This window comes from Marmota monax, unplaced genomic scaffold, assembly GCF_021218885.2.
Source record: "Marmota monax isolate L192 unplaced genomic scaffold, Marmota_monax_Labrador192_F-V1.1 WCK01_AAM20220418_F8-fsc00025, whole genome shotgun sequence".
In the NCBI taxonomy this organism is placed as follows: Eukaryota; Metazoa; Chordata; class Mammalia; order Rodentia; family Sciuridae; genus Marmota; species Marmota monax.
The window spans coordinates 11032461-11057477 of NW_026691950.1; the positions used below are offsets into that span (position 1 = coordinate 11032461).

Genomic DNA, 25017 nt, shown 5'->3' on the forward strand with positions numbered 1-25017 from the left:
TTTTCAGTATTGGTAAATTCTTCTTAATATTATGTTTAACAGGATTAACTGCCTTTCTGTTTCCTTGCCTTAGTTCCCCAAGAAAGATTTCAGGTTTCCATGTCCTAGTACTCCACTTACACATTTCGGAGTGTATATTATGAACTAGAAAAACTAAATCATCTTTCCCCTCTCCCTCCTTCCTTCTCATTGTTTGAGAATGCTGGATAGTATAGGTTGTAATATGGTTTTACTCTTTGTATCACATGTAGATGCTTTAGTAACAATTTACAAATATATCTAGTAATTGTTACTAGATATATTTAATCTATTTTGAGTTTCTCAGCAGTGAAATTAGAAGAGAAGTTTAGAATCTAATCCACTAAATCTCAAAGTATGGTCCCAGGTCAGCAACATGATTATCTCCTGGGAAATTTGTGGGGATTCAAATTTTCTGGAACCACTCTAGACCTACTGAATCAGAAATTCTAGGAAAAGAGCTCATCAGTGTTTCCAGGTGATTCTGATACAGGTTGTGATTTCAGTACAACTAATTATTCCTTTCATTAGAGTTTGAATTACTTTTCCAAGAGGCTTTGGTCAGTATTAAAAACCTTATTTTTACTACTGTTAAATAAGGATTCTCAGGAAAATAAATATTTTTTTCATACTTATTTTACAGATAAAGGATATAGAAAAGAAACTCAATAAGTTTTTCAAGTCTGTTGGCTAGCATAGGCAGTTTGTGTGTTGGCCAGGAACGTGGAGGTGTTGAATGGAGAAAGCAGGGATTTCTTTTTTTAATTTATATATGATAGCGGAATGCATTATAATTCTTATTAAACATACAGAGCACAAATTTTTCATATCTCTGGTTGTATATAAAGTATATTCACACCAATTCATGTCCTCATACATGTACTTTCGATAATAATGATCATTACATTTCCACCATCATTTCTAACCCCATGCCCCCTCACTTCCCCTCCAACCCCTCTGCCCTATCTGGAGTTCATCTATTTCTCCCGTGCTCCCTCTCTGTATCCCAGCCTCCTCATATCAAATGAAATCAGCCTCCTTATATCAAAGAAAACATTAGTTATTTGGATTTTTGGGATTGGCTAACTTCACTTAGCATTATCTTCTCTATTCTGTAGTTCCATCCATTTACGTGCAAATGCCATGATTTTATTCTGTTTTATTGCTGAGTAATATTCCATTGTGTATATATGCCACATTTTTTAAATCCCTTCATCTATTGAAGGGCATCTAGGTTGGTTCCACAGTTTAGCTATTGTGAATTGTGCTGCTGTAAACATTGATGTGGCTGTGTCCCTGTTTTTAAGTCCTTTTGGTGTTGATTGAAGAGGGGCATAGCTGGGTCAAATGGTGGTTCCATTCCCAATTTTCCAAGAAATCTCCATACTCCTTTCCATATTGGCTGCAACAATTTGCAGTACCACCAGCAGTGTATGAGTGTACCTTTTCCCCCATATCCTCGCCAACATTTGTTGTTGTTTGTCTTCATAATAGCTGTCTTTCTGACTGGAGTGAGATGAAATCTTACAGTAGTTTTGATTTGCATTTCTCTAATTGAAAGCAGGGATTTTTGAGGTGGATTTTTGAGATGAATTTCCTCTCCCTTACATTATTTATCTTGTGGTTAACAAAAATCAAATACTAAATAGTGATTTTTAAATGAAAATGTTATTTGCACAATATTGTATCAGATAATAAACTTAGTTGTAGTTTGAAAATGTACTTGATGGTTGTTAAGGAATTAGTTGTATAATATTTCAACTTTATAATCCTGTTTCAATGAACATTTACCAATAAACATTGAAATAAAATTTCAGGCGAAATGGAGGTCTCACAGATAGAACTTTCTAGAGTTCATGCCAACTTTTTGATGTATATAGGTATTTTTTTAAATCTATATAAAACATGATTTTTCTTTGTACTTAGTTCCAGTTGACTTTTTTAAAAAAATCTGTCCCATGATACTACTGAGATGAAACTTAACGGCAAACTGTAATTTTAACTTCCTTAATTGTATATTTAATTCAGTTATATGTCTTTCATCTTTGTTTTATGGTCATTTCACAAAACTTGAATGCTTTTCAATCTTGAAGGGGCTAACTAGTGATTTCTTGATTTTTCTGCACAAATTCACATTTTAGTAAACTGTAGTAAACACTAACTGAAGCGATACGTGCTGCTCGCGTATTATTCAGGTAAAGTTATTAGGTTCATAGTATGACAGTGGATGGCTGAGTTTTGTATAGTCTTTTATTTTACTTACCAAAGAAAGTAAATTTAAGTGGGGAAACTAGGATAAAAAAGTGAAGTACAGTAGTGTTCTAAAAAATCTGTACTGTTCTAAAGAGAATTATGTAATAGTATATATTAAGAGCATTTGATGCTTTGTCTTCCTTATTTTTCCATTTAGTTTGGAATCTGGTACTCTGTTAGCTTGTCATTGGCTGCTGGATTCTTTTAGTTCTGTGATTTGGGAGCAGCAAGGTAACCTCATGATGGATGAGAATTGTCATTAACTGTGGGTTAGTTTGGTAGATTGTGGAAGCCTAATGATTTTTGAAACATGGGTGTCTTACCTGCCATTTTTAGTCTTGTTGATTTTGTAAGCTTAGCATATCCTTTGATTGCATAGGTGGTTGTATCAGGTTGAATCAGGTCTGTATTTTAAGGCCATTTGCTGTCTTAATATCTTTTTCATATAAACCTCTTATTCTGATAAAACAAGGGTATCACAACATTATAAACTAAACTATTAGTAGGTATCCATTTTCAATAAAACATCTGAAAGTGATTCTGTTTTCATTTTTTTGCATGCATTTATTTAATGAATTTGATTTCCCCCCATCTTTTGGACTAATTTTGATGTAGTTTTTAAGATTTAGTAAACCACTCTAATTGTGTTGAATTTATCTGTGGTATAAAGCTTTTTCATGAGAAAGTTGTTTTAAATTTTTTCCTATATTTCTACTTAGAAATCTTACTTTTCTTCAACTGAAAGTAGTTACAATTTGCATGCCACATAAATTGCCTTTCTTGTATCTCTTAAATTTAAAATGCAGAATTTAATTTTAGTTTTTAGTAAATCAATTTTACATTAGGATTTAAGGGCACATTTGGCCAATATAATCTGAGAATATTCACATATAATTTATTAAAGTTTATAATGTGTGCAAATAATGAGTTAGAATCACTATATTTGATGACACTGTTAGAAGTAAATCATCCACATTTATTTTAATGTGCCCATATATACATATATATATATATACATGTACATATATATTAATTTGCTATATTCCTACAAAACAAGGAAAATATTAAATATTGCCCCACTCCTGCCAATAGTAATAAAACATTTCATAGTAAAACGATGTCTCATCAACTTTATATTCCATTCATTTGAATGGCCCACATTGAGCTTTACAACAGTAAATAATATTCATAATCATCAGAGTTGTCTTGCACTTCCTATAGTATTAAAGAAGCTCACTGATCAGTTTTTCTAATAAAAGATTAAGGTGCTAAGATCAGCCATTGATTATCGAATTTAGTTAGAATCAATATTTTGGAGTTTGATATTTGTGTATGCACAAGGGTGCTTTTTAACTTATTCTTAATTTCATTTGTGATTACAGCTAGTGGGGGAAATTTTGTTATCAAGTTGGTAGAATGGGTTTTCATCAGGGAAGTTGGATGTTATACTGAATTGTTGGTCTGCAAGAAAACAGAATTCTTTTCTTGAGTGACTAAGCCAGGATAATCAGGCAAGGGGTTTTATTTCAAAGTTTGTTTTGGTGATGGCATAAATACATAACAGGTTCTGAAATCCAGTTACTATATTAAATTTCATCACTTGTTTTTTAGGTATTCCAATAACTGTACCACCTCCAGGTAAAACTTTTTTCATGTTTTCTCCATCATTGTTAATGAACATGAAATTTCAAGCTTATAGGAGGGACAGTGTTGATGCAGTTAGAATATGAATAGGCTATTGGGATTTCAAGGTCCTATTTTCAGCTCTGCCTTTGCTTCATTCCCGTTTTAAGATACTTAGTTTTCTTATACCTACCTGTCTTACCCATTTCTGTAGAAATAGAGATTCTGAGAAAATTCTCTCCTTATCAATTGGTGAAGAAAACAGTATGGGATATAAAAAAAAATTTATTAAAAGTCTTTTTAGATTAATGACATTTTTATATGATGAAGTGACTATAAGAGAAGAGAAAAATGATTTATCTTGACTTTATCACGGTTTCTGATTTCTCTACCCTTGTGGCATAACTCGGTATCATGAGAAAATATGTTGTGAGTCACACAGCAATTAGAAGGATTATTAACTGGTCAGGTGGATGTTCTCAGACTGGTGATTTGTTGTTCATTGTTAGAGTGGTATGGTCAGTAGGAATTTATGTGTAGCCCAGTTTTGTTTTGTTTTTTTGGTCAGTTATTTCTTTTTATTTTGTGAGAGCAAACCCTATTAGTAATCATGTTTAGTAAGTTCAGTATTTTAAAAGCCAAAGGATATAAAGAAAATGACAGGTGATATTGCTTGGGTCTAAATTCAGAATGGCCTAAATAAACGGAAGTAGTGAAGTTGAGATTGCAAAGGATAGTGTAAATATTTGCATATGTGATAGTCACTGATTGTGTATGAATGTGGCTAAAAAAGACTTATCAGAAATCAAAGTAATTGGTGTGTCTTTTTAGTTTAAAAGGCAATGTGATTGTGAGGCTGTGTAACATAGGATTGTGGACTCTAGGACTAATGTGGCAATGGCTAAACTTTTGGTTATATTGATACGTTTTATAGAGAAGTTATAGACCCTAAAATTGTATACAGTGGAAAGCATGATAAACTTGGAAGTAGTTTAAAGCAGAACGAAAAAGATTTACATGGAGTTTTGAGAAGGGATAAGATAACAGGGATTCATTTTTACATAGACTATTAAAAAGGAAGCTTAATGGAAGAGTTTTCAAATATGTAGAAGGTAATAGATAATATGACAGTAGAATACTTGTCCTCATCAGGACAGCAGATGAATTGTGTGAGGAATTTCAATTATATAATCTAATGCATTTCCTAATAGTGAGAGTTGTTAAAACTTGGAAGGAATTGGTATTGTAGGTTGTGGAATCTTAAAGTCTTTGTTGTGATGCTATATTGCCTATCTGAATTTGAAAGTGTAGAGTAGATTAACTGTTAAAATCCCTTTTAGCCATATTATCCGTGGTATTTCACTTAAGTATTATAAATTATTGAGAATGCAGACCTCATGATATAAAGGTACAAATTATTTTCCTCCAAACAAATCAAAAACTCCATTATGTGCCTTTCTTTGTTAAGTAATTTGTTGGGGTTGTGCTATTTAAAGCATATTTAATGGCGGATGTTCTCAGCTTTAAGTAGTTATATATTTACTGGTAAGATTTGATTTAAAGTTACACATTTTTAAAGGAAATTTTTATACATGTAGAACTCAAGCTATTTTTTAATAGAGGTAAATGCTATTTTATTTGCTTTTCTTCTAAAATATTTCAAGTATAATATATCTGATGGCAACACTACTACTGTTGTTTATATGGAAAAGGTAAGGCATTGAGACTAACTCTCATACTCACAAAATGGGCTGTGTGTGGTGCTGAAAATAAGACCGGGTGTCCTGACTCCCAGTTTGTGTTCTGTGTTAGGCCAGACTGTATATGGAAATTTTTATTGCTCCAGAAATCTGTTTATAAGTTTAAGCTCCATTTTTTTTCCTGTCCATTTTAACATAGAAAAGCACGTTTATGTCCCCAGAGAAATTTAGTGGTACTCAGCAACTTTGTTTTGCTCTTTACATTAAACATATATTTTGTTAATTTATTTATTTATTTTTTTTTTGTCTTATGATTGAATGTTTCAGGTTTTCCTCCTCCACCAGGTGCTCCTCCTCCATCTCTTATACCAACAATAGAAAGGTAAATCATTATAAATACTGTAAATTTTTTATCATTGTGATTGCCTTTTGACAGAGAATCACGTACATGTCTTGGTAATATTTTCAAAGATAATTTTATAAACACAGCACCTGCCTTTTAATTTATAAGATGTTAGACCTACAGCCTATTATCAAAATAGGGCAAAGGAAATGAAATCATAATATTTTGAAATAATATCTTTGGTTTCTGATACATTGGTTAAAGAAACTGCTAGATGGTTAAAAACTTTTGAGTATCATCAGTTTTATGGGAAATAGAGTTTATTGGAAATAATGAATAATGCCTATCTCTTAAACAGTTTATATCACCTGGAATGCTGTACTGAAGAATATTCTGAGTAATATTGAGTCAATATTGTGTTTAACAGCAGAGGGTTTAACAGTGTATTTAATAACATTGAAATCACAGTGTTGCCAGGCAAATTTCATAATCTTTTTGAGACTTAGTTTCCCTTTTTACTATACAGATTGATAAAGTTGTGAAGATTGAAGCTCTAGCACAATTCTTGGCAGATAGAAATCATTCAGAAATAAACACCTAGCATGCACAAGTCCTGGGATCAGTACTCAGTACTGCAAAACAAAAAATAGGTGTTAGGCTTTTTGAGGTTAAGAGCCTGTGTTTAAGTATTTATAAATAAAATTATAGCATTAACATATATCAGAGTTGAATAAAAGTTTTGCCAGGCACAGGGCTGCATGCCTGTAGTCTGGTATTCAGGAGGCTGAAGCAGAGGATTTCCTGAGCCCAGGAGGTGGAGGCCATTCTAGGCAATTTAGTGTGATCCTGTCTCAAAAATAAGTTATAATTTTACCTTGCTGTTTTTCCATTTGTACCAAACTATTGAAACTAATTTGCAACAGATGTAAAAATACATTTTTTTCCCTCAACAGCGGACATTCCTCTGGTTATGATAGCCGTTCTGCACGTGCATTTCCATATGGCAATGGTAAGTTGTTAGTCACCTAGATTCAGATTTATAATTAGTTGCCCATATTTAATTTGATTCAATAAAGTACATAACTATTTTAAAGCAATAAAAATGTGTTTCTGTGATTTAAAATAACATCTTAAAGAGAAGTGAAAAAAATTATCTGAAGAAATAACTAGGTTAAGTATCTGCCAGGTTACTTAACAAAATAATTTTTATTTATTTGTTGATTTAAACTTTGTTTATTTGTTGACTAAATATTTGTTGATTAAACTTTTAAAGATTAGTAAACAGTAGCATAAGAGATATTTGTACCTTTTCCTAAAAGGACTTAGGATTTGTCACAAATTTGTCTTGTATCCTTGTATGAGTCATAGTATCCATCTAATATTCTTATTTTTCCCCTCGATACTTTAATTTTTCTTGTAAATTATCTGTAGGTCTTCTTTTTTGTTCATGTGTAATGACTTTATTCAAGTTTTTTTGATACCACTTTATTCATTTATTTTTAAAATGCTGTGCATTGTACTAAATTTTAAGGCTACAGCGAGACGTGGTAGTCACTCTCATCAATAGACTAGAAAGGGGATGGCTTATTAAAAGTGTCATGGGAGTTTGGTGGAAGGGGTCTTGCACTCCCGAGGGGTGTAGTAGTAGATGATTTGACTTCCATGTAGTTCAAATATAGGGGATGTGAGAACATGATAGGCTTCATGTAGGGGAGTACAAGCATGTCTGAGAGATGTTACACATTTGATTCTGAATGATTGTAATAAAACAAATGTTGCAATAAAATAAGTCACACAAAGTTTTCAGGTTCCTAGAGCATGTAAAAGCAATGTTTACACTATAGTTAACAGTCTATAGTACACTATAGTAACAGTGTTCAATAGTATTATGTTTAAAAGAACCTTGATTTAAAAATACTTTATTGCTTTTGAAAAAGAAAGAAAAAGAAAAAAATCACCTGAGCCAAATCTTAACATCTTTGCTGGTGCAGGGTCTTGCCTCAATGATGATGACTGCTATTGGTAGTTGCTGAAGGTCGCGTGGCCGTGGCAATTTCTTAAAATAAGACAACAATAATTAATTTAGTCTTCCTTTCAGGAAGAATGCTTTGTAGCTTATGATGTTATTTGATAGCACTTGATCCACTGTAGGACTTATTTAGAAATTGGAATCAGCCCTCACAAACCCTGCTGCTGCCTTCTCAATTACATTCATGTACTATTCTAGATCTTTTGTGATTTCAACATTTTTCTCAGCATCTTCACCAAGAGTAGATGCCATCTTAATGAGGAGCATTTCTCATGCATTAAAAATTTATGATGAGATTGCAGTAATTTCATCACATCTTCATTTTTTGTTTCTAATTCTAATTATTTTCCCATATTCATACCTGCAGTTACTTTGTCCACTGAATCCTAACCCCTCACAGTCATCCAGGGAGATTGGAATCAGCTGCTTTCTAATTGTCATTAATGTTAATATTAACCAATAAATCACAACTATTCTTAATGGCATCTAGAATGGTGAATCCTTCCCAGAATTTCAGTTTATTTTGCCCAGATCTAGCAAAGGAATCACTATGGCAGTTACAGCCTTAGGAAAGGTATTCCTTAAAGAAGCTTGAAAGTCAGAATTACCCCCTTAATCCAAAGACTACAGAATGAAAGTTTTGTTAGAATGTAGGTAAGCAACTCAGAGCTCTTGATATTTTGAAAGATATATTTTGTTTTATAAGGAATAGGTCTTCGTGTGCTTAAAATAATCAATAAGCCATGTTTTGCTGCCATGCAGGCTTTGTTGTTTCATTTACAGAGCACACGCAAAGTAGACTTAGTGCAATTCTTGGGCCCTAAGATTTCTGGAATAGTAAATAAGCATTGACTTCAACTTAAAGTCATCTACTGCATTAGCCCTAATAAAAAAGCCCGCCCATCCTTTGAAGCTTTGAGGCCAAGCATTGATTTGTTCTCTGCAACTATGAAAATCACAGGTGAATCTTCTTCCATTAGTAGGCTGTGTTTAGTTTACATTAAAAATATGTTGTTGAGTGTAGCCACCTTCATCACTGTCTTAACTAGATGTTCTGGATAACTTGCTACAACTTTTGCATCAGCACTTGCCACACCACCTTGCACTTTCATGTTATGAAGATGGCTTTTTTCCTTTTTCTTTTTTTCATTAAATCTCATGAACCAAACTTTGCTAGCTTCAAGCTTTTCTTCTGTATCTCTTTCACTTCTTTCAGCCTCCATGAAGAGTTAAGTCCTAGCTCTAGGTTAGGCTTTGCTTAAGGGAATATTACAGATGATTTGATATTCTTTACAGACCACTAAAACTTGCTCCATGTCAGCAATAAGACTAAAACTGTTCTCATTATTTGTGTTTACTAAAGTTTCCTTCAGGAACTTTACCTTTGCGTTCATAATTTTGCTGTCTGGTGCAAGAGGTCTAACTTCTGACCTAAGCTTTTGATGTGCCCTCCTTCACCAAGTTTAATTATTTCTAGCTTTTACTTGAACACTTAGAGGCCAATTTAGTGTTATTAACTGGCCCAATTTCAATATTTTGTCTTGGGGAAGAGGGAGGCCTGTAGGAGAAGGGAGAAAGATAAAATAGGCTGGTCAGTTGAGCAGACTGAACACACATGTTTGTTGATTAATATTGCTTTATTGGTGGAGTTTCATGCCTCAGAACAATTATAGTAGTAACAAAAGATTATTGATCACAGATCCCCATCATAGAAATAATAATATTGAAAAGTTTGAAATATTTTGAGACTTACCAAAATGTGACATGGAGACATCAAGTGAGCTCATGGTGTTAGGGAAATGGTATCAATAGATTTGTGTGATGGAGGGTTGCCACAAATCTTCAATTTGAGAAAATATCCACAAAGCACAATAAAGCAAAGATCACTTAAACAAGCTTTGCTTGTATAGCCATGCTGTGGAGCTTGGACCTCTTAGAGCATTGTGAAGAGCCAATTAGTTTTTTAAGCTGAGTTGTGAAATTACGAGATTCACATTTGAAAAAGTTCCTTTCTGCCTATTTACTGTGAAGAAATTGTGGATTTATAGGGTGTGTATTAAGGTTGGGATTGACAAGTGTTACCTTCTTGGATTAGGAGGAAAATTAGAAGTTGTTGAGTGTGTAGGTAGGTCAGGGTAAAAAATAACTTTCTGTCTACATAGATGACTCCTCTAACAAAAGACAGATTAATAAGAGAAAAAAAACAGGTATGCTTCATGTGATATAAGATACCCAGGAAATGAGTAGTTCTCAGAGAAGTGACTTAAGAAAAAAAAAATCTGGCATAGATTGGCATCTACAACAAAGAAACGGAAAATTTTAGAGAAGTGACAAGACAAAGGATCCAATGCTGGGAATGCAGTATATATAGTAGACAAAGGCTAGTTGGTCGAGATTGTTATATAATTTACTCTGGTGTGTTCTCCAGTGTGATAAGGGCTTAAAGATATCTGTAGATCAGTGTCTTTCTTGGTAGAGAGGGTAAGAAGGACACCTATGCCTTTTGTAAAATTTATTTCCATTTCTAAGCAAATGGGGGAGGGCAAAGAACTTTTCTTTTATCTGCTTCTCATTTACATTCACCTCAAAATAATCCTTAAACCCATTTATCATTGCCTCTCTCCTTTTCCCCACTGTTTTGTTTCTCTTTATTTATATGCTTGACCTCTGTTACATGTGTGGTCAACCACTACTAGGTAGAATATTAGTGCATCTTTGTTTTGTTTGGCTGGACATGCACTTAGAATATTTACATTCTGTCCTGGAACCCCAGTTACCTGTACTCTTAACAGATTTTTTATTCTAAAAGCTGAAAAATAAATAATATTCACATTGTTATGGCTCTGTAAACTTTGGGCACTGCAGAGATAAATTATAACACCTAAGCCCCTCAAAGGAGATAGATCTTATAGCAAGTATGTAAACTCATCTTTTCCTTAATACTTCATCAATTGTATAAAGTCATATTACATCTTACTTTGGTTGGTTCATAGTTGGATCATAATTTTTTCTACCTCAAGTACATAAAGATATTCTTTAATGCTTTTATTTCTTCAAAAAAAATGTAAATTTTGTTTTTCAAATGTAAGTCCTTAAGCCATCTGGAATTAAAGTGTCCCAGCATCATTTATTGAATAATCTGTTCTTCCTGGGGGACCTACAATATCATCTTCATATATCAGATTTCCAAATATGAATGAGTCTGCTTGGGAGCTCTGTAGACTATTTGGCTAATTAAATTGACTAGTTATCTACTAATAATGCTATAACCTCTTAATCACAAGTTTCATAATGTGATATCTGGTGCAGCAATATTTATCTTCCCTACTCTGCTTCGTAAGTATTATCATACTTTTCCAAGTTCCTTGAAAATCTCTGTTGTGGTTTTGATTAATAATTAATAACATTATATAGTGTTATTTGTAACACTGTTCGGAGCAATTTGTTTACATTAACTTACATTAATTCACATAGTCCTGACAGCCTTTAAGTAGATAGTACTGTTATCTTCATGCTTCATATGAGGAAATCAAATACCAGGTTAATTGATTTCCCTAGATCGACATAACAAATGGCAGTGAGAATTTGAATTCATATAGCCTGGCTTCAGAGCTCTTGCTTTTACTAGACTATATTAGAATTACATTGGTGCTATAGATCATTCTGTGTAGAATTCAAACCTTTGCAGAAGTGCATATATCCCTCAGCGAAAACTCTTCGTTTATACAGATCTTCCTTAATGTGTTTTGATAAGCTACTATAATCATATCTGTACACCAGCATATTTTGGGTTAGATGTAGTCTGTAGGTACTTAATACAGAGTTGCTTCTGCAAATGGTATATACATTTGAACCACATGTTCTATTTATGTTTGCTTGAATTAGTAATAGAATTGGTTGTTTATTATATTTATCTTGTAGGCATTTACCTTGTTTAAATCTCTCCAATCTATTCAGACAGTAATATCACCTATAGATCATGACAGTTTTCTTTTCAGTTACTTATTTCCTTATCCTCACCCTCCTATTTTTTTTTATTTATTTTTAATTATTGTTATGTTTACTACTAGTAGTAGTAGTTGTAGTAGTAGTAGTAGTATTTGACTTTTGTTGTTGTTGTTGTTCTTATTCTGAATAGGACCTTCCATATAATGTTGAAGTACTAGGAATAAAATTATCCTTTTTCTCTTTAAATGCCTCTGGATTTTTACTATCATGTTTTTAATGGAATCATATCAGATTAAGAAAATTTCCATCCTGTCCTACTTTTCCAAGGGCTTTAAACTGTAAATGGATTTTGAATTGAATCAAGTGCTTTTTGAGATGATTATAATTATTTTTCTTTTCTGATCTGTTATTTTGAGAAATTAGATTTCTGTGTTATTCTAATATTAAACTACTGTTGGTTGCTATGATTAACCTAACTTGGTTGTGATTGATTATCTTCTTTTGATTAAGCAATAATTGCTAATATTTAGAATTGGGGCGTCTAAATTCGCATAAAACTGACCTATGATTTTTATCTGTATCAAGGTACACAAGCCACATGGGAAAAGTTAGGAAATAATCTCTTCTTCCCTCTATTTGGATAATATTGGAATACTAGATCTATACCTTATAAATTATTGGAACTCACCTGTAAAAGCTATTTGGCTTTGTGGGAAGATTTTAAATTATTGATTCAATGTCTTTTATGGTTATGAGATTATTCAAGATTTCTTTTTCTTCTTGAGTCATTTTTGTTTGCTAAAGTTTTGTTTTTGTTTTTTGTAGGAACCCATTTCAGCCATGTTTTACACAGTGCAATGTTATAAAGTATATAATGTTCTCTTTATTGTTTAACTCTGCAATATCTAGTTGGTAGTCTCTTTTGGTTCTGATATTGTTTATATGTTCTTTTTAATCTTGTTAAATGATTGTCATGTTTTTCCTAGTCTTCAAAAACCACCTTTCAGCTATTTACTTTTATATGGTGAATTTTTATTTACTTGATTTCAATTCTCTATCTCCCTTCTATTGGATCATTTTATTCTTAAGTTTGTAGGTTGGAAGCTTAGCTCATTAATTTTCAGTCTTCTCTAATAGTGTTTTAAGACTAGATTTCCTTCTAGAACAGTTTGTCTTCCTAAACTTTCTATAGATCATATTTTTTTGCCGTAGGTTTAGTTTATAGCAATTTAAATTTAGGAATTTTTTGGACCCATGAGTTATCAGAAATATGTTTTTAATTTGTAATGTATGGATGTTTACCCATAACTTTTAGATTTGACTTTTAACATAAATTGCAAGGTAGTCAGAGAATATGGCATTTATTATTCTTATCCTATGCATGTATATTTTAAAAGTTTCTGGGTGCTTGAGAATAAGTACTTTTTGTTAAGGTTAGTATCCTATGTCATGTTCATTAATTCAAACTTAATATAATCTTTATAAACTTTTTTGTCTGCTAACCTAATATGTCGATAATTGAAAAATTATCTCCCATGGATTTTACTATTTCTACTTGTGCTTTCATCAGCATTCATTCTAAAATTTAAGGTGATTTTGTTAGAACAAATTTAAACTTTCAGGGATTTTCTTGTTGGTGAATTGCATTTTTTCATGTAATCATTTTTTCTTTCTCAGGTAATGATTTTTGTATGAATCTGCTTTATCAACACAACTAATCATCTGGGAGATTCAGAGGGTTTTTTAAAAGTATAAATCAACAGTTTTTATCTTTGAACTGATGAATTCAGTCCCTTTTTATTATTGTGATTTTAAGTCTTTTGAATTGACTGTGTTTTTTGGTTAATTATTTAATTTCATTTTTTCCTATATTGTTTTGAAATAGTAAATTTTTTCTTATTTCTTTAGTGGATCCTCTGGAAATTTATTATGCGTAGTTAAATGATAGCTGAATCCCCTTCCTCATCAGTAGAGACCTTAGGACACTCTTCTGACATTCTATTGTGATTCATTGTTATAAAAAAAATGAATTTTTTAATTTTATTCTTAAAAAAACTCTACTATTGGTTAGCATAATTTATTTGTATATATGATTACCATTTATTTGTTCAATTATTTCCTCCTTTGATTTTTTTTTAAATCTTTAAAATTTGTTTTAATTAGTTATACATCACAGTAGAATGCATTTGTTCACTTTGATATATTATACATAGATGGGATATAATTTCTCATTTTTCTGAGTGTACATGTTGCACCCTCCTTTGATCTTACAGCTTTCTAGAGTAACTTCTTTTACTAATTGTCTTGGATCTTTGTAATTCACCTTTTTTTTCAAAGTTTGTCTAATAGTATATCTTGTTTTCTTGAAGACTTTTGATACTGTTTGCTTTTTTTGTTTTATACATACCATTGTTTTATTCTTTTTTATTTATTTTTTTAGTTGTAATTGGACATAATACAATGGTATTTTATATATTTTTATGTGGTGCTGAGGATCGAACCCAGGGCCTCACACCCAGGGCCTCACATGAACTATGCGAGCACTCTACTGCTGAGCCACAACCTAGCCCCATCATTGTTTTATTCTTAAAATATAATTTTGTTGAGTATACCTTTGTAGAATAATAATTATTTTCCCTCAACACTTCGAAGATGCTCCAGTGTATTCTGATTTCTACTTTTTATATTGGGAAGTTTGTGGTCTAATTCTGATTCCTATTTACCTTGCCAAATGAATGGACTTTAAGATTTATTAGGTCTTTTGAGATTTGTTGCTAGATCTTTATTTAATATCAGGGGTATATGCCATTTGGTATTTCTCTTTTAATCTTGTGACACTTTTTTTGGGGGGAGAAGTTTTTTTGTTTGTTTGTTTTTTGGTCTTTGTTTTTCAAGTACCATAACCTTTGTTTTTAATTACTGTGGTTTTCTTTTTTTTTCCTTAGTTGCCTTTCCCCATCTTACTGGTTCTGCTCCTTCATGGCCTAGTCTTGTGGACACCACCAAGCAATGGGACTATTATGCAAGAAGAGAAAAAGACCGAGATAGAGAAAGAGACAGAGACAGAGAGCGAGATCGTGATAGGGACAGAGAACGAGAACGCACCAGAGAGAGAGAGAGGGAGCGTGATCACAGTCCTACCCCAAGTGTTTTCAACAGGTTTGTTGGGTGTGCATGAGTTTGTACATGCATATTTCATTTAATCTTTCAAATTAGTACTTGGGGTAAGGAAGTGAATTCCAATTAACTTGGAGAAAGGATGCTTGAAAAGTAGTTAATAAACAATTTAAAATCGGATCTGTTCCATGCTTACAGGCTTCCCATTACTTAGAGCAAGTCTTCAAATTTATTTGGTCACTTATCCCTTAAAAGAATTTCATACCTCCTTGCAAATTTGGATCTTAACCATTTAAAATTTTAGTTTAAATAGTTGACAGTATATTACAAATATACCTTCCAGTACATTGTAACTTCCAGTGTATTGTAAATGTTAATATTTAAAAATAAAAGTGTCACTCTTTTAAATGTGTCCCATGGATTAAAAATATTGTGGTTTGCCAAACACTATCATCCATTTTTAAAAAATGAATAGATTCTCTTTAACAGTTGGAAATTTACCTTGTTTTTTTATGCTTGAATTTTCACTTTTGTGTCACTTTTCCCAAAGAATGTTTAGTCTTAAAAATTTTTAAATTAATTATCCTATCTTTTCTGCAATATATGTGTGTAAATTAAAATATTTAAAGTAGCTTTTTTCATGACCTAGGTATCTGAAATGGTTTTTCAAAAATTTATCCTGATTTTAATTATTATTTTCCTTATTATAAATAAATATACTAAAAACAATGTAATGGAAATATATCCCATAAATGTGATGGAAGAACTTTTCCTCATCCCCAGTTAATATATGTATTCATGAATGAATATTATTATTGTTAATGACTAAATGGTCTGTCATTAGCTTTTTTTTTTAATATGTAGAGGTAAGCACTAAGAAGCCTTGTTTACATATATTAGGGCAGTCTAATTCAGTGTGATCTCATCTTAACTTGATTATTTATGCAAATATCCTGTTTCTAACTAAGGTCACATTCACAGATACCAGGATTAGGACTTGGCTCCTATTTTTCTAGGGCTTGCAGTTCAGTGCCATACATATGGTCAGTAATAAAGTCTTTCACTTTCTCAGTTTCTTGTAAGAAGTGGCAAATTTATTAAAAGACTACCAATTATATTTGTTAGTCTTTCATTTAAAGACAGTGTAACTTGTTTAACTTAGAAATGGTTGGGAAGACCAAAATACTACTAATTTTAGTACATATTTGCTAAAATATTGTTAAAAAGGAAAACAGTGTAATATGTGTTAAAGATTTATTTTAATGAAAACCTTGGAACTGCAAATTTTCCTCATTTCACTTACGGAAAAGAGCTACAATGCAACTTAATTGAAAAAAGATATTTCTCACTGTCCAGCCAGACAACCAGTTCACAATTTCTGTCAGAACAAAGTCTGGCTTCATTTTTCTGTTCAGATAAATGAGTTAATCTACATTGAGTTAATCTGTGTTCACTGTCAAAGATGAATGCCGTTGTCACAGAGCCCAAAATAAGATGCTGAGTACCAGCACTTAGTTTTGCTTTGCTTCGCTTCTGCTTTGTTTTGTTTTCCTGGGACTATCCTCCATACGGATTTTTTTTTTTTTTTTAATTTCTTCACTACTGAATTTAGAACAGCTCAGGAGGACATAAGCCCAAATACTCCATTTTGTACTATTTGGCATTGATAGGAAGAGCCAAAGCGCTATGGAAGTTTTATGGTTCCTTAAATAAAATAGTTCTCACTGAAGTTGATACTTTAAATTAAAAAGAGTTAATTTAAAGTGTACTTGGTGGTTTCTGTAAACTGGACCACTATATGATGGTAAAATTGGTGAAAGAAACGTCTTTCTTTTCTAAAAGGATAAGATGGTGATAGAGAAGAGATTGCTAGAGAAGTGGTTAGTATCTATAGGCAATTGAGAAAGTACTTTTACCTCTAGAGTATACATATTCAAAAGTAAGGAACTTAGTGCAAAAATTTAATATGAAAGAAGATTGAAATGAATTGCTTTGGTATAACTCATGTTTCTTTGCATAAATATGCTGTATTTTGAAGATTTGAGGCTAAATTATTTTATTTCAAATATGCACATGCACAGATATTACTGAATTTTTTTTGAAACTGAAAAGTGTTAATAATAATGCCAGGCGCAGTGTCACACACCTGTAATCCCTTAGCAGGCTAAGACAGGAAAATCTCGAGTTCAAAGCCAGCCTCAACAAAAGCAGGGTGCTAAGCAACTCAGTGAGACCCTATCTCAAAATAAAATATAAAATAGGGCTGTTGATGTGGCTTAGTGCCCTTGAGTTCAATCCCCAGAACCCCCCCCCCCTCGCCGCAAAAAAAGGTGTGTGTGTGTATGTATGTATATGTCTACACACACTGTTAATAATAGTTAAAATTAGGTAGGGAATTAGGAGTCATTGTTTACCTAAATTTAACTAAAAGCTTAAGGCCAGACAGGCAAAAGGCAAAGGAATTTTATACATTCTAAATCATTCTAGGAAAAAAATTGCCCTCTAGAAAAGCTGCATGAAATATATTAAGTAAAAGCCGTTTGTTTCTGAAGGCTGACAGAAATATCTAAAAAGCAGTGTGGTATGTAGTATGTGTTGCATTATAAATTACAGGGTCATTGTTTTGAAAATTATAGGCCAGTTTTGACATCTGTTTTTTAGGCAGCTTAATTGTGGGCCAGAAAGAAGATTGGTCATTCTAGAGTGTTTCAAATGGCTCTAATTATTTCCAGACCCAGAGAAATGTTTATGTTGAAGCCACTTACCAGAAAAGGGATGAAAGTAGGAGGGTCTTCATATTTTACCTATAGGACCAATGCCCCTACGTTCCTGTCATAGAGCTGTGTCTTCATAATCTAAAGGCTATAAAGCTAACAAGAGTTAGTTTTAGGATAAGAGGGAAAAGAGAGGGATACAAATGACAAATTATGAGATAATTGACCTTAATTATTTTTATGTAAATCTAGTTGGGAGTCATTACAAAGACAACTTCATTTTTTGAGAGGGTTTAATTATTATATACATTGGCTGTGGTGCTAGTTTTTCTACTTCAGAGATAAGCAATTCTTACAGGGCCAGTAACCTTTATAAAAAATATTCTGCTTCTGAAAAATTAACTATTAAATCCACCCAAAACTCCCATTTATTGAGTGACTACTCTTATACCAAGCACTTTATTATCAAATGTGCAAAAATCCTGAAAATGATTATTGCCAATTTTACAGGTGAGGAAACCAAGGTTTTTAGAGAGTTTTAGTTATAGCCTGGGTCCCTCGTTTAGTAATTGCTAGTCAGGATGTGATCTGGGTATACTCTGCCATATTCTTTACCCTGCCTGTCATGGCTTGTTGCCTTCTAGTTGACATGTTTCCAGCCTTCCAAGTATAAAGCATGCTTAGGAAAAAATAGATACATATATGTATATACATATGCATATGTATGTAATGTGCATTTTCTATTATTAAACACTTTGAAAATTTAATATGTCACAGATAATTTGGTAGCAGTGTGATCTGGCATTAAACCATATATAGCATTATTGGAACATTACTTTTGCTGGGAGAACACAAATGGCTTGTTCTTTTATATGGCTTATACTTTGACCTGATTTCATTATATCCCACCAAGATTCTTGAACATTGCAGTGTTTCATGAAGATTAGTAGTTTGTATTAAACATATTTCTACAAACTAAACCTCTTGGATACAGTGTTCTAAAAGATAAATTTATTAGATTAGTGGACTAGAGGAAGGAGATTGAAGGGAGGTAGGAGGTATGGGATAAGAGAAGAATAGTGGAATGAATCTTACTTAACTTTGCTATGTTCGTAAGAATATACCACAGTGAACCTCACCATTCTGTATATATCCACAAGATACTAATTTTAAAAACAGTGTAAGTAAGTAGCAGGAAGGGGAGTAGAGTAGAGGGAAGGAGAAAGAAAGGGAAAGGGGGAATACTGGAGACTGAATTAGAACAAATTATATTCCGTGCTTTTATAATTATGTTAAAATCAATCCCAATGTTTTGTATAGCTAAAAAGAACCAATAAAAGTTTTAAAAAGATAAATTTTTAATGTGAGAGAATTTACTGATGTTATGTTGTAGAAAGTTATGATTTCTATGTCAACCTCCCCACCCCACTCCCTAAAAAAAGAAGACTTGAAGGATAAGAGAAAGATCGAGTGAGGAGTGTCAGTTAAAAGACATGAAAAGAGTGACAGATCTGGGAAGGAAAAGAAAAACTACTCTTTAACTCTGGCCATCAGTTCCAGTTTCCAGTTTATGTAATTCTGTTTAAAATGAAGAGCTGTAGCTTACACTTATGAATTCAGCATTATTAGCCATGTGCAAACAAACCCCCACCCCTAAGAGTTGTAGTATGAAATAATTGGGAATGCCAGAATGCAGGTATGTCCTGTCTTCATGTATTCTCTATGGGTGTTATAGAAGTTGGTTTGATGTCTCTGTTCTTCATATTTGTACCTCTCTGCTAGTCGAATGTATTTTCTATAATTGATAAGCCAAATATTTAACATCTGCTTTCTACCTTGTAGGCATTGTGAACCATATATTTTTAGAATCCTTACTGTGTGTCCAGGACTTTACAGATAATGTAGGAATTTTGATTAGAAATCTGATATATACAAATATGCTTTTAATTCTAAATGGAGCAAAAAGAAACTTGCTAATTAAAATTTAAAGGAGTTAATAGTTCCCATTTTTTAAAATAAATACAAAAGTATTACATGAAATCTATGTTATAACATTTATGACAGCACAGAATAGACATAATGTGTAATTATCATATTTTGTATTCTTACATTAGATCTAGTACTAATTTGTGACTCTCAGTTCAACAAATACTTATTCCCCACCTACCCTGTGAGATGCCAATATGCAGGTTTCTGTTGGACTTCAGAGTCTCTTCCTTTGTAATATGCAGTAATGAAGAATAAATAGTCCAGTGTCAAGAAAACTTGTTTCCATTTCTGTTGCAGTGATGAAGAGCGATACAGATACAGGGAATATGCAGAAAGAGGCTACGAGCGTCACAGGGCAAGTCGAGAGAAAGAAGAACGACATAGAGAAAGACGACACAGAGAGAAAGAGGAAACCAGACACAAGTCATCTCGCAGGTAGGGAATTACTTTGAAACCAAGATACAAACTGATTTGACTTCAAAAAGTAAAAGCAGACATTTCCAAATATCCAGTAGAGTACATGTTCCTAACTGGAAGACTGAGGATATTCTGTTGAAATAGTTGTTTCCTCATGAGCTTCAACAAAGATTTTTAAATCTTAACAAAACTACATTTAGTAACCAAAATCCATAATTTACATGGAATAAAAATAATCATGAGAGAGTTGGGTTTATTACATTATCTCATTCCAAGGGGGGGAATTTTTGTGTATGAAACAATTCTTAATAGTAAGTATTATTAATCAAAGTAATGTTTGTTTTAGAGAAAAAAGTTAGGGCTTATAGTTGAAAAAAAATCATTAAATTTTAATACCTATTGTTTGCTGAAAATCAGCCTGATAGCATTGTACTTCCTGTTTTGATAAAGTGCTTCCGTTGCCAATTTCTATTTAGTCTTTCAGAATAAAGTAAATGGGAATCTGGGATATTACCAGTGAAGATGCCCCTATAATGTAATCTTCATGAAAGTCTCATCAAAACTGATTTCTTTGCAAAATGCGTTTAAGAGGGAAAGAAGGGGTTAAATTATCTTAAACCTAGTTCTGAATTATGAATTCACTTTAAATGGGTTGATTTTTGTCACTACTTGTGTTTTTAAACATTTTTAAACACAACACTCTTGTTTTTCTTTAGTAATAGTAGACGTCGCCATGAAAGTGAAGAAGGAGACAGTCACAGGAGACATAAGCACAAAAAGTCTAAAAGAAGCAAAGAAGGAAAAGAAGCTGGCAGTGAGCCTGCCCCCGAACAGGAGAGCACTGAAGCTGCACCTGCGGAGTAGGCACACTTTTCGCCTTTTGTGTATATGAGTGCCAGAAATAGAAACTATAAATCTTGTTATTTTTCTGGATAATGTTTAAGAAATTTACCTTTAATCTTGTTCTGTTAGTATGGAAAGTTTAACTTTTTTCCCAAAATAAACGTGAATTTTTCATGTTAAGTTAAAAATCTTTGTCTTGTAATATTTAAAAAAAATAAAAGACAGCTATGACTTTATATTCAAGAAAGTAATGTGAATGAGTCACTTAGCAGGGAATTTAAAGAGCTTTCTTTAGCTTATGCACATACACAGTAAGTACCTGATGGAGGTCAAGGATCCACCTTGGCCACAGGCTTCTTGTAAATGCATCACCAGTCTCATAAGAGGTCGCACTGCAAAGGCATTAAAAGGCCCCCCTGAGTCTTTAACATTACTGCTATGGCAGTCCTGCTTAAGCATACTAAAGAACTTGTACACTTTTTTTATATTATAATTTTTTATAACAAGTTTTCAGCATTATAAATTTGTGTCCATGGTAAAACTGAACCGGATACTTTTATATCCAAATTAATGAAATCTAGAAAGCATTTGGGTGACCTGTAAAGTAACTTTTCTCTGTGTAGTTTTTAGCAGGCACATATAGATACTCGTCACTGTGACACAAAGTTGAATTGCCTCATGGCCAGCTCTGAGCCAGGGTCAAGCCGGTTTCACCTTTCTTGAGGTGTTTTCCAAGGCTTATTGATAGAGTAGTATGTGGATTTTTTAATACCATTACTAACTATATTGTGAATAAAAATAAACTTCATGATAGGAGATTTAGATTAGTCATTTCTTGTTAAAACTAAGAAAACAAAAGTGAAACAGAATTTTAGGGATAACTTTAGAAGGCATTTATAAATTGTGGTAACAACTTGGTGTTTCAAAGATAGAATTACTGGGATTTTTTAAATGGATGATAATAGAAGTAAACAATAGAATCAAATACAAAGACAACTATGATTTTTGAAAAATATTTTATTTCTCAGTTGATGAAATAAATGTTTCTGAGCAATGCATTTTTTTAAAAAAATCCTCTGGCTTTTGAATTAAAAATCACCATATACACTCTTTCTAAAACTAAGTATGTACCAGATTTTTTATTTAAATCACTGATTTGAATTCAGTGGGGCATATAAACCATTTCTTTTGGACTTTTTAATCAAGTGTAAAAATATAAACTTAAAGTTGTAATGATAAATCTTCCACACTGAATTAAAAACTATTAATAGTGGTTTTTATTTTGAGAATATTCTCTGAGGTGTAACTGGCTTTCATTAGGTCATTTTTTTTTTTTTTTACATTTTTACAATGTATTCTTTAAATATAAAACTTGATAAATAACATTGCTTCAACTTAGCCTATTTGTGATTTTTGTTTTTCTGAGGCCCATCATTGATTTTATAAAAAAGTGCCAGGCCAAGAAACAATAGTGAGGGTAATTCTTCCTTTAAGTTCTTTCAGCATCCTTGCCAAGCAAGCATGTATCATGCCTGATGTACTTCTACCATTGACAGCAAGAAGAATATCACCACATCTAAAACAAAACAAGATAGATTATTAATATTTTAGTCCATTGCTTAAGTTTTTATTGGTCCTAGTTTTTGCTATATCTGTTCATTTTAATTACATATTACTCTAGTTGAGGATCCCCCCACCCCCTAAAATTCTCCAAACTCACTATTCATTCAGCTTGTGTTAGAAGGGATGCTAAAAGTACAGGAAGTTGCAGTACTGGGACCAAGAGGGCGTGTAATTTTGAATTTCTTAGAAATTAAATGCTACACAATGTTTAATTTCTTATACCCCCCCCCCACAATAAGTACAGTACCTACATACTTTGTTTCAAATGGGTCCTTACTTTTGCATGTAGAAAACAAAATATATGAATGTAAGTTTTTTGTTAAGTAGTTGTCATTACCTAATTCTTCCATCATTGTATGCTGGTGTTCCTTCAACAATGGATTTGATAAAAAAAGGTTTGTTTCCATTGTATTCTTCATAACCTCCTACAATGCAGAAGCCCAGGCTTCCAGCTGTGTTTCTTCGTAATACAACATCTTTACAGTTATATAAGTACCTGAAATAGAATGTAATCAGTGTATCTGCACAGTTAAAAGTTTTAACTGTTAATAATTGTGATTTCATCTCCCATTCTTTTTATTGGCATTTTTTTTAGGCCAAGTAGCACTGGAGAGGTCCCATTCAAATTCTCTCATAGCCCAGTCACCTTCATACCTTAAGCCAGCTCTTTGTAATTGATTCTCTGTTTTCCATAGCTGAAGACCCTTAAAAAAATCACGTGTTATGTTCAGTTTTTATGTCTTCTGGGAAAGATAATCATAATTCTGACAAGTTTGAATATGCATTAGTTGAGTATGCCTGAATCCTTATTGATAAACCAAAGTGAAACATTCCTGTGAATATCTTAATTTTATGTACTTGTGGATATGAATTTTTAATGAAGGCAAAGATCCTTTGAGTAAATGATTATTATCAATGAGAAAAATTTAAACTTACACTAATTAATGAAGTTCTGCAATTTTCTTGGTCTTTGAAAAATATTAGTTGATACTAATTTAAGCTCAGAAGCATGCAGGCATGAAAAGAATAGAAATTGAGGCACATTTAAAGATTATAGGAATAAATCACATTGGAGGAAAAACAACCTGGCATAAACTGAATTAGAAGTTATAAAAGGAATGGGAGAAGGAAAGACCACATCTTTTCTGTAAATGACTAGAATCCTCAAAATAGAAAATGAAATTAAAGAGAATCTTTTGCTATTCAGTGCTCATCAGATCAGTGTTCACATATGTTCAGGCCAGGTGCAAACTGTGTTCCAGTTACCATAGAGACAGGTGTGTCAGGAGCTAGAGTTTATTCTGAAATCCCCCTGTCCACCTTGTGTAGCTGTAGTTCCAGAACTGGTCTGACAGAAAATTAGCATTTTCATTTTGATAAAAATCAAGGTATGACTGTTTTGTTTATAAACTGTACCTTAAAATATTCATTAACTGTTTTTTGACACCAATAAAAAGTCTCTTGTAAAATATTTAATGAAGTTGGTCATTACATGTGCTACTGACCTTGCTTGTCAATGTAACCTAACACTTCATGATGGCTTTGGGATTGGTTTGATGGATACTTTTAAAATGTGCTAAAATTCAACACCATACCCAATTTTGATTTGTATCCGTTGTCCTACAACATTTACAGTAATTGATTTTGTTCACCAAGATGACAGCAAGAAGTATGAGTGAATTTCATTAAGTGAGAAAGATGCCTTTTTTGTTGTAAAATATTTGCTCTGTTTCATAGTAAACCTTGATATCAGTAGCCAATTCATCCTATAAGAGCTGTGGTCTTTGGGTACACATCTAAAAGAAAAAAATTTTTCTTAGTTGTCAGTCAGTGAACCTTTATTATATGGTGCTGAGAATTGAACCCAGTGCCTCACACATGTTAGGCAAGTGCTGTACCACTGAGCCACAACCCCAGCCACTTTGGATACACATATTACATAATGGTCAATGCTCAGTACAAAGCAGGTAATCACCTGTTCCCCAAACCCCTAGCATTATACACCAACCTGGGTGGTTGTGTGCAATTTTGGGGAGAAAGGAAGCTCAGAAGCGTGCAGGCATGAAGTGAATGGAAATTGAGGCACACTTAGATTTTAAGGATAATTCATATAGAAGGAAAAACAAATACTTAGATCTGATTCCAAACAAGCTTGGGTGATTTCTCTTCCAAAGTCATGAACTATTATCTGTTTTAACATTTCCTAGTTGTGATTCTTTAATACACACACACACGCACACACAAACAGAGCACTACTTGAAACTGCAGTGTTTCTCATTCTTTTGTCTGCTGCTTATGGTTGGTTGGTTTTTTTTTCTTTAAGTATCTCCTGGGAAATTATTTGACCCTTAAGGAATATTTTATTCCATACAAATAAACAACCATCTAAAACTTAACATT

The 25017-nt window shown here is 32.6% G+C and overlaps 2 protein-coding genes across 20 annotated transcripts in view; one reads left to right on the forward strand and one right to left on the reverse strand.

Annotated features, from left to right (window-relative positions):
* The window catches only part of Fip1l1 (factor interacting with PAPOLA and CPSF1), a 71263-nt gene extending 47175 nt beyond the window's left edge, over positions 1-24088 (forward strand). For 8 of the 16 annotated variants that reach the window (XM_046461873.2, XM_046461437.2, XM_046462114.2 and 5 more), the window contains 6 exons: positions 3883-3909; positions 5922-5976; positions 6891-6946; positions 14860-15073; positions 20032-20169; positions 20868-24088. In XM_046461873.2, coding sequence (XP_046317829.1) covers positions 3883-3909; positions 5922-5976; positions 6891-6946; positions 14860-15073; positions 20032-20169; positions 20868-21015 — 638 coding nt within the window. In that variant the 3' untranslated portion in view covers positions 21016-24088. The remainder of the gene's footprint in view (positions 1-3882; positions 3910-5921; positions 5977-6890; positions 6947-14859; positions 15074-20031; positions 20170-20867) is intronic. The other 8 variants (XM_046461972.2, XM_046461511.2, XM_046462224.2 and 5 more) reach the window with 1 other exon arrangement.
* Lnx1 (ligand of numb-protein X 1) overlaps positions 21992-25017 on the reverse strand; it is a 168353-nt gene continuing 165327 nt past the window's right edge. For all 4 annotated transcript variants that reach the window (XM_046461173.2, XM_046461092.2, XM_046461250.2 and 1 more), the window contains 2 exons: positions 22955-23113; positions 21992-22570 (listed from right to left, as the gene is read on the reverse strand). In XM_046461173.2, the coding sequence (XP_046317129.1) occupies positions 22435-22570; positions 22955-23113 (295 nt within the window). In that variant the 3' untranslated portion in view covers positions 21992-22434. The remainder of the gene's footprint in view (positions 22571-22954; positions 23114-25017) is intronic.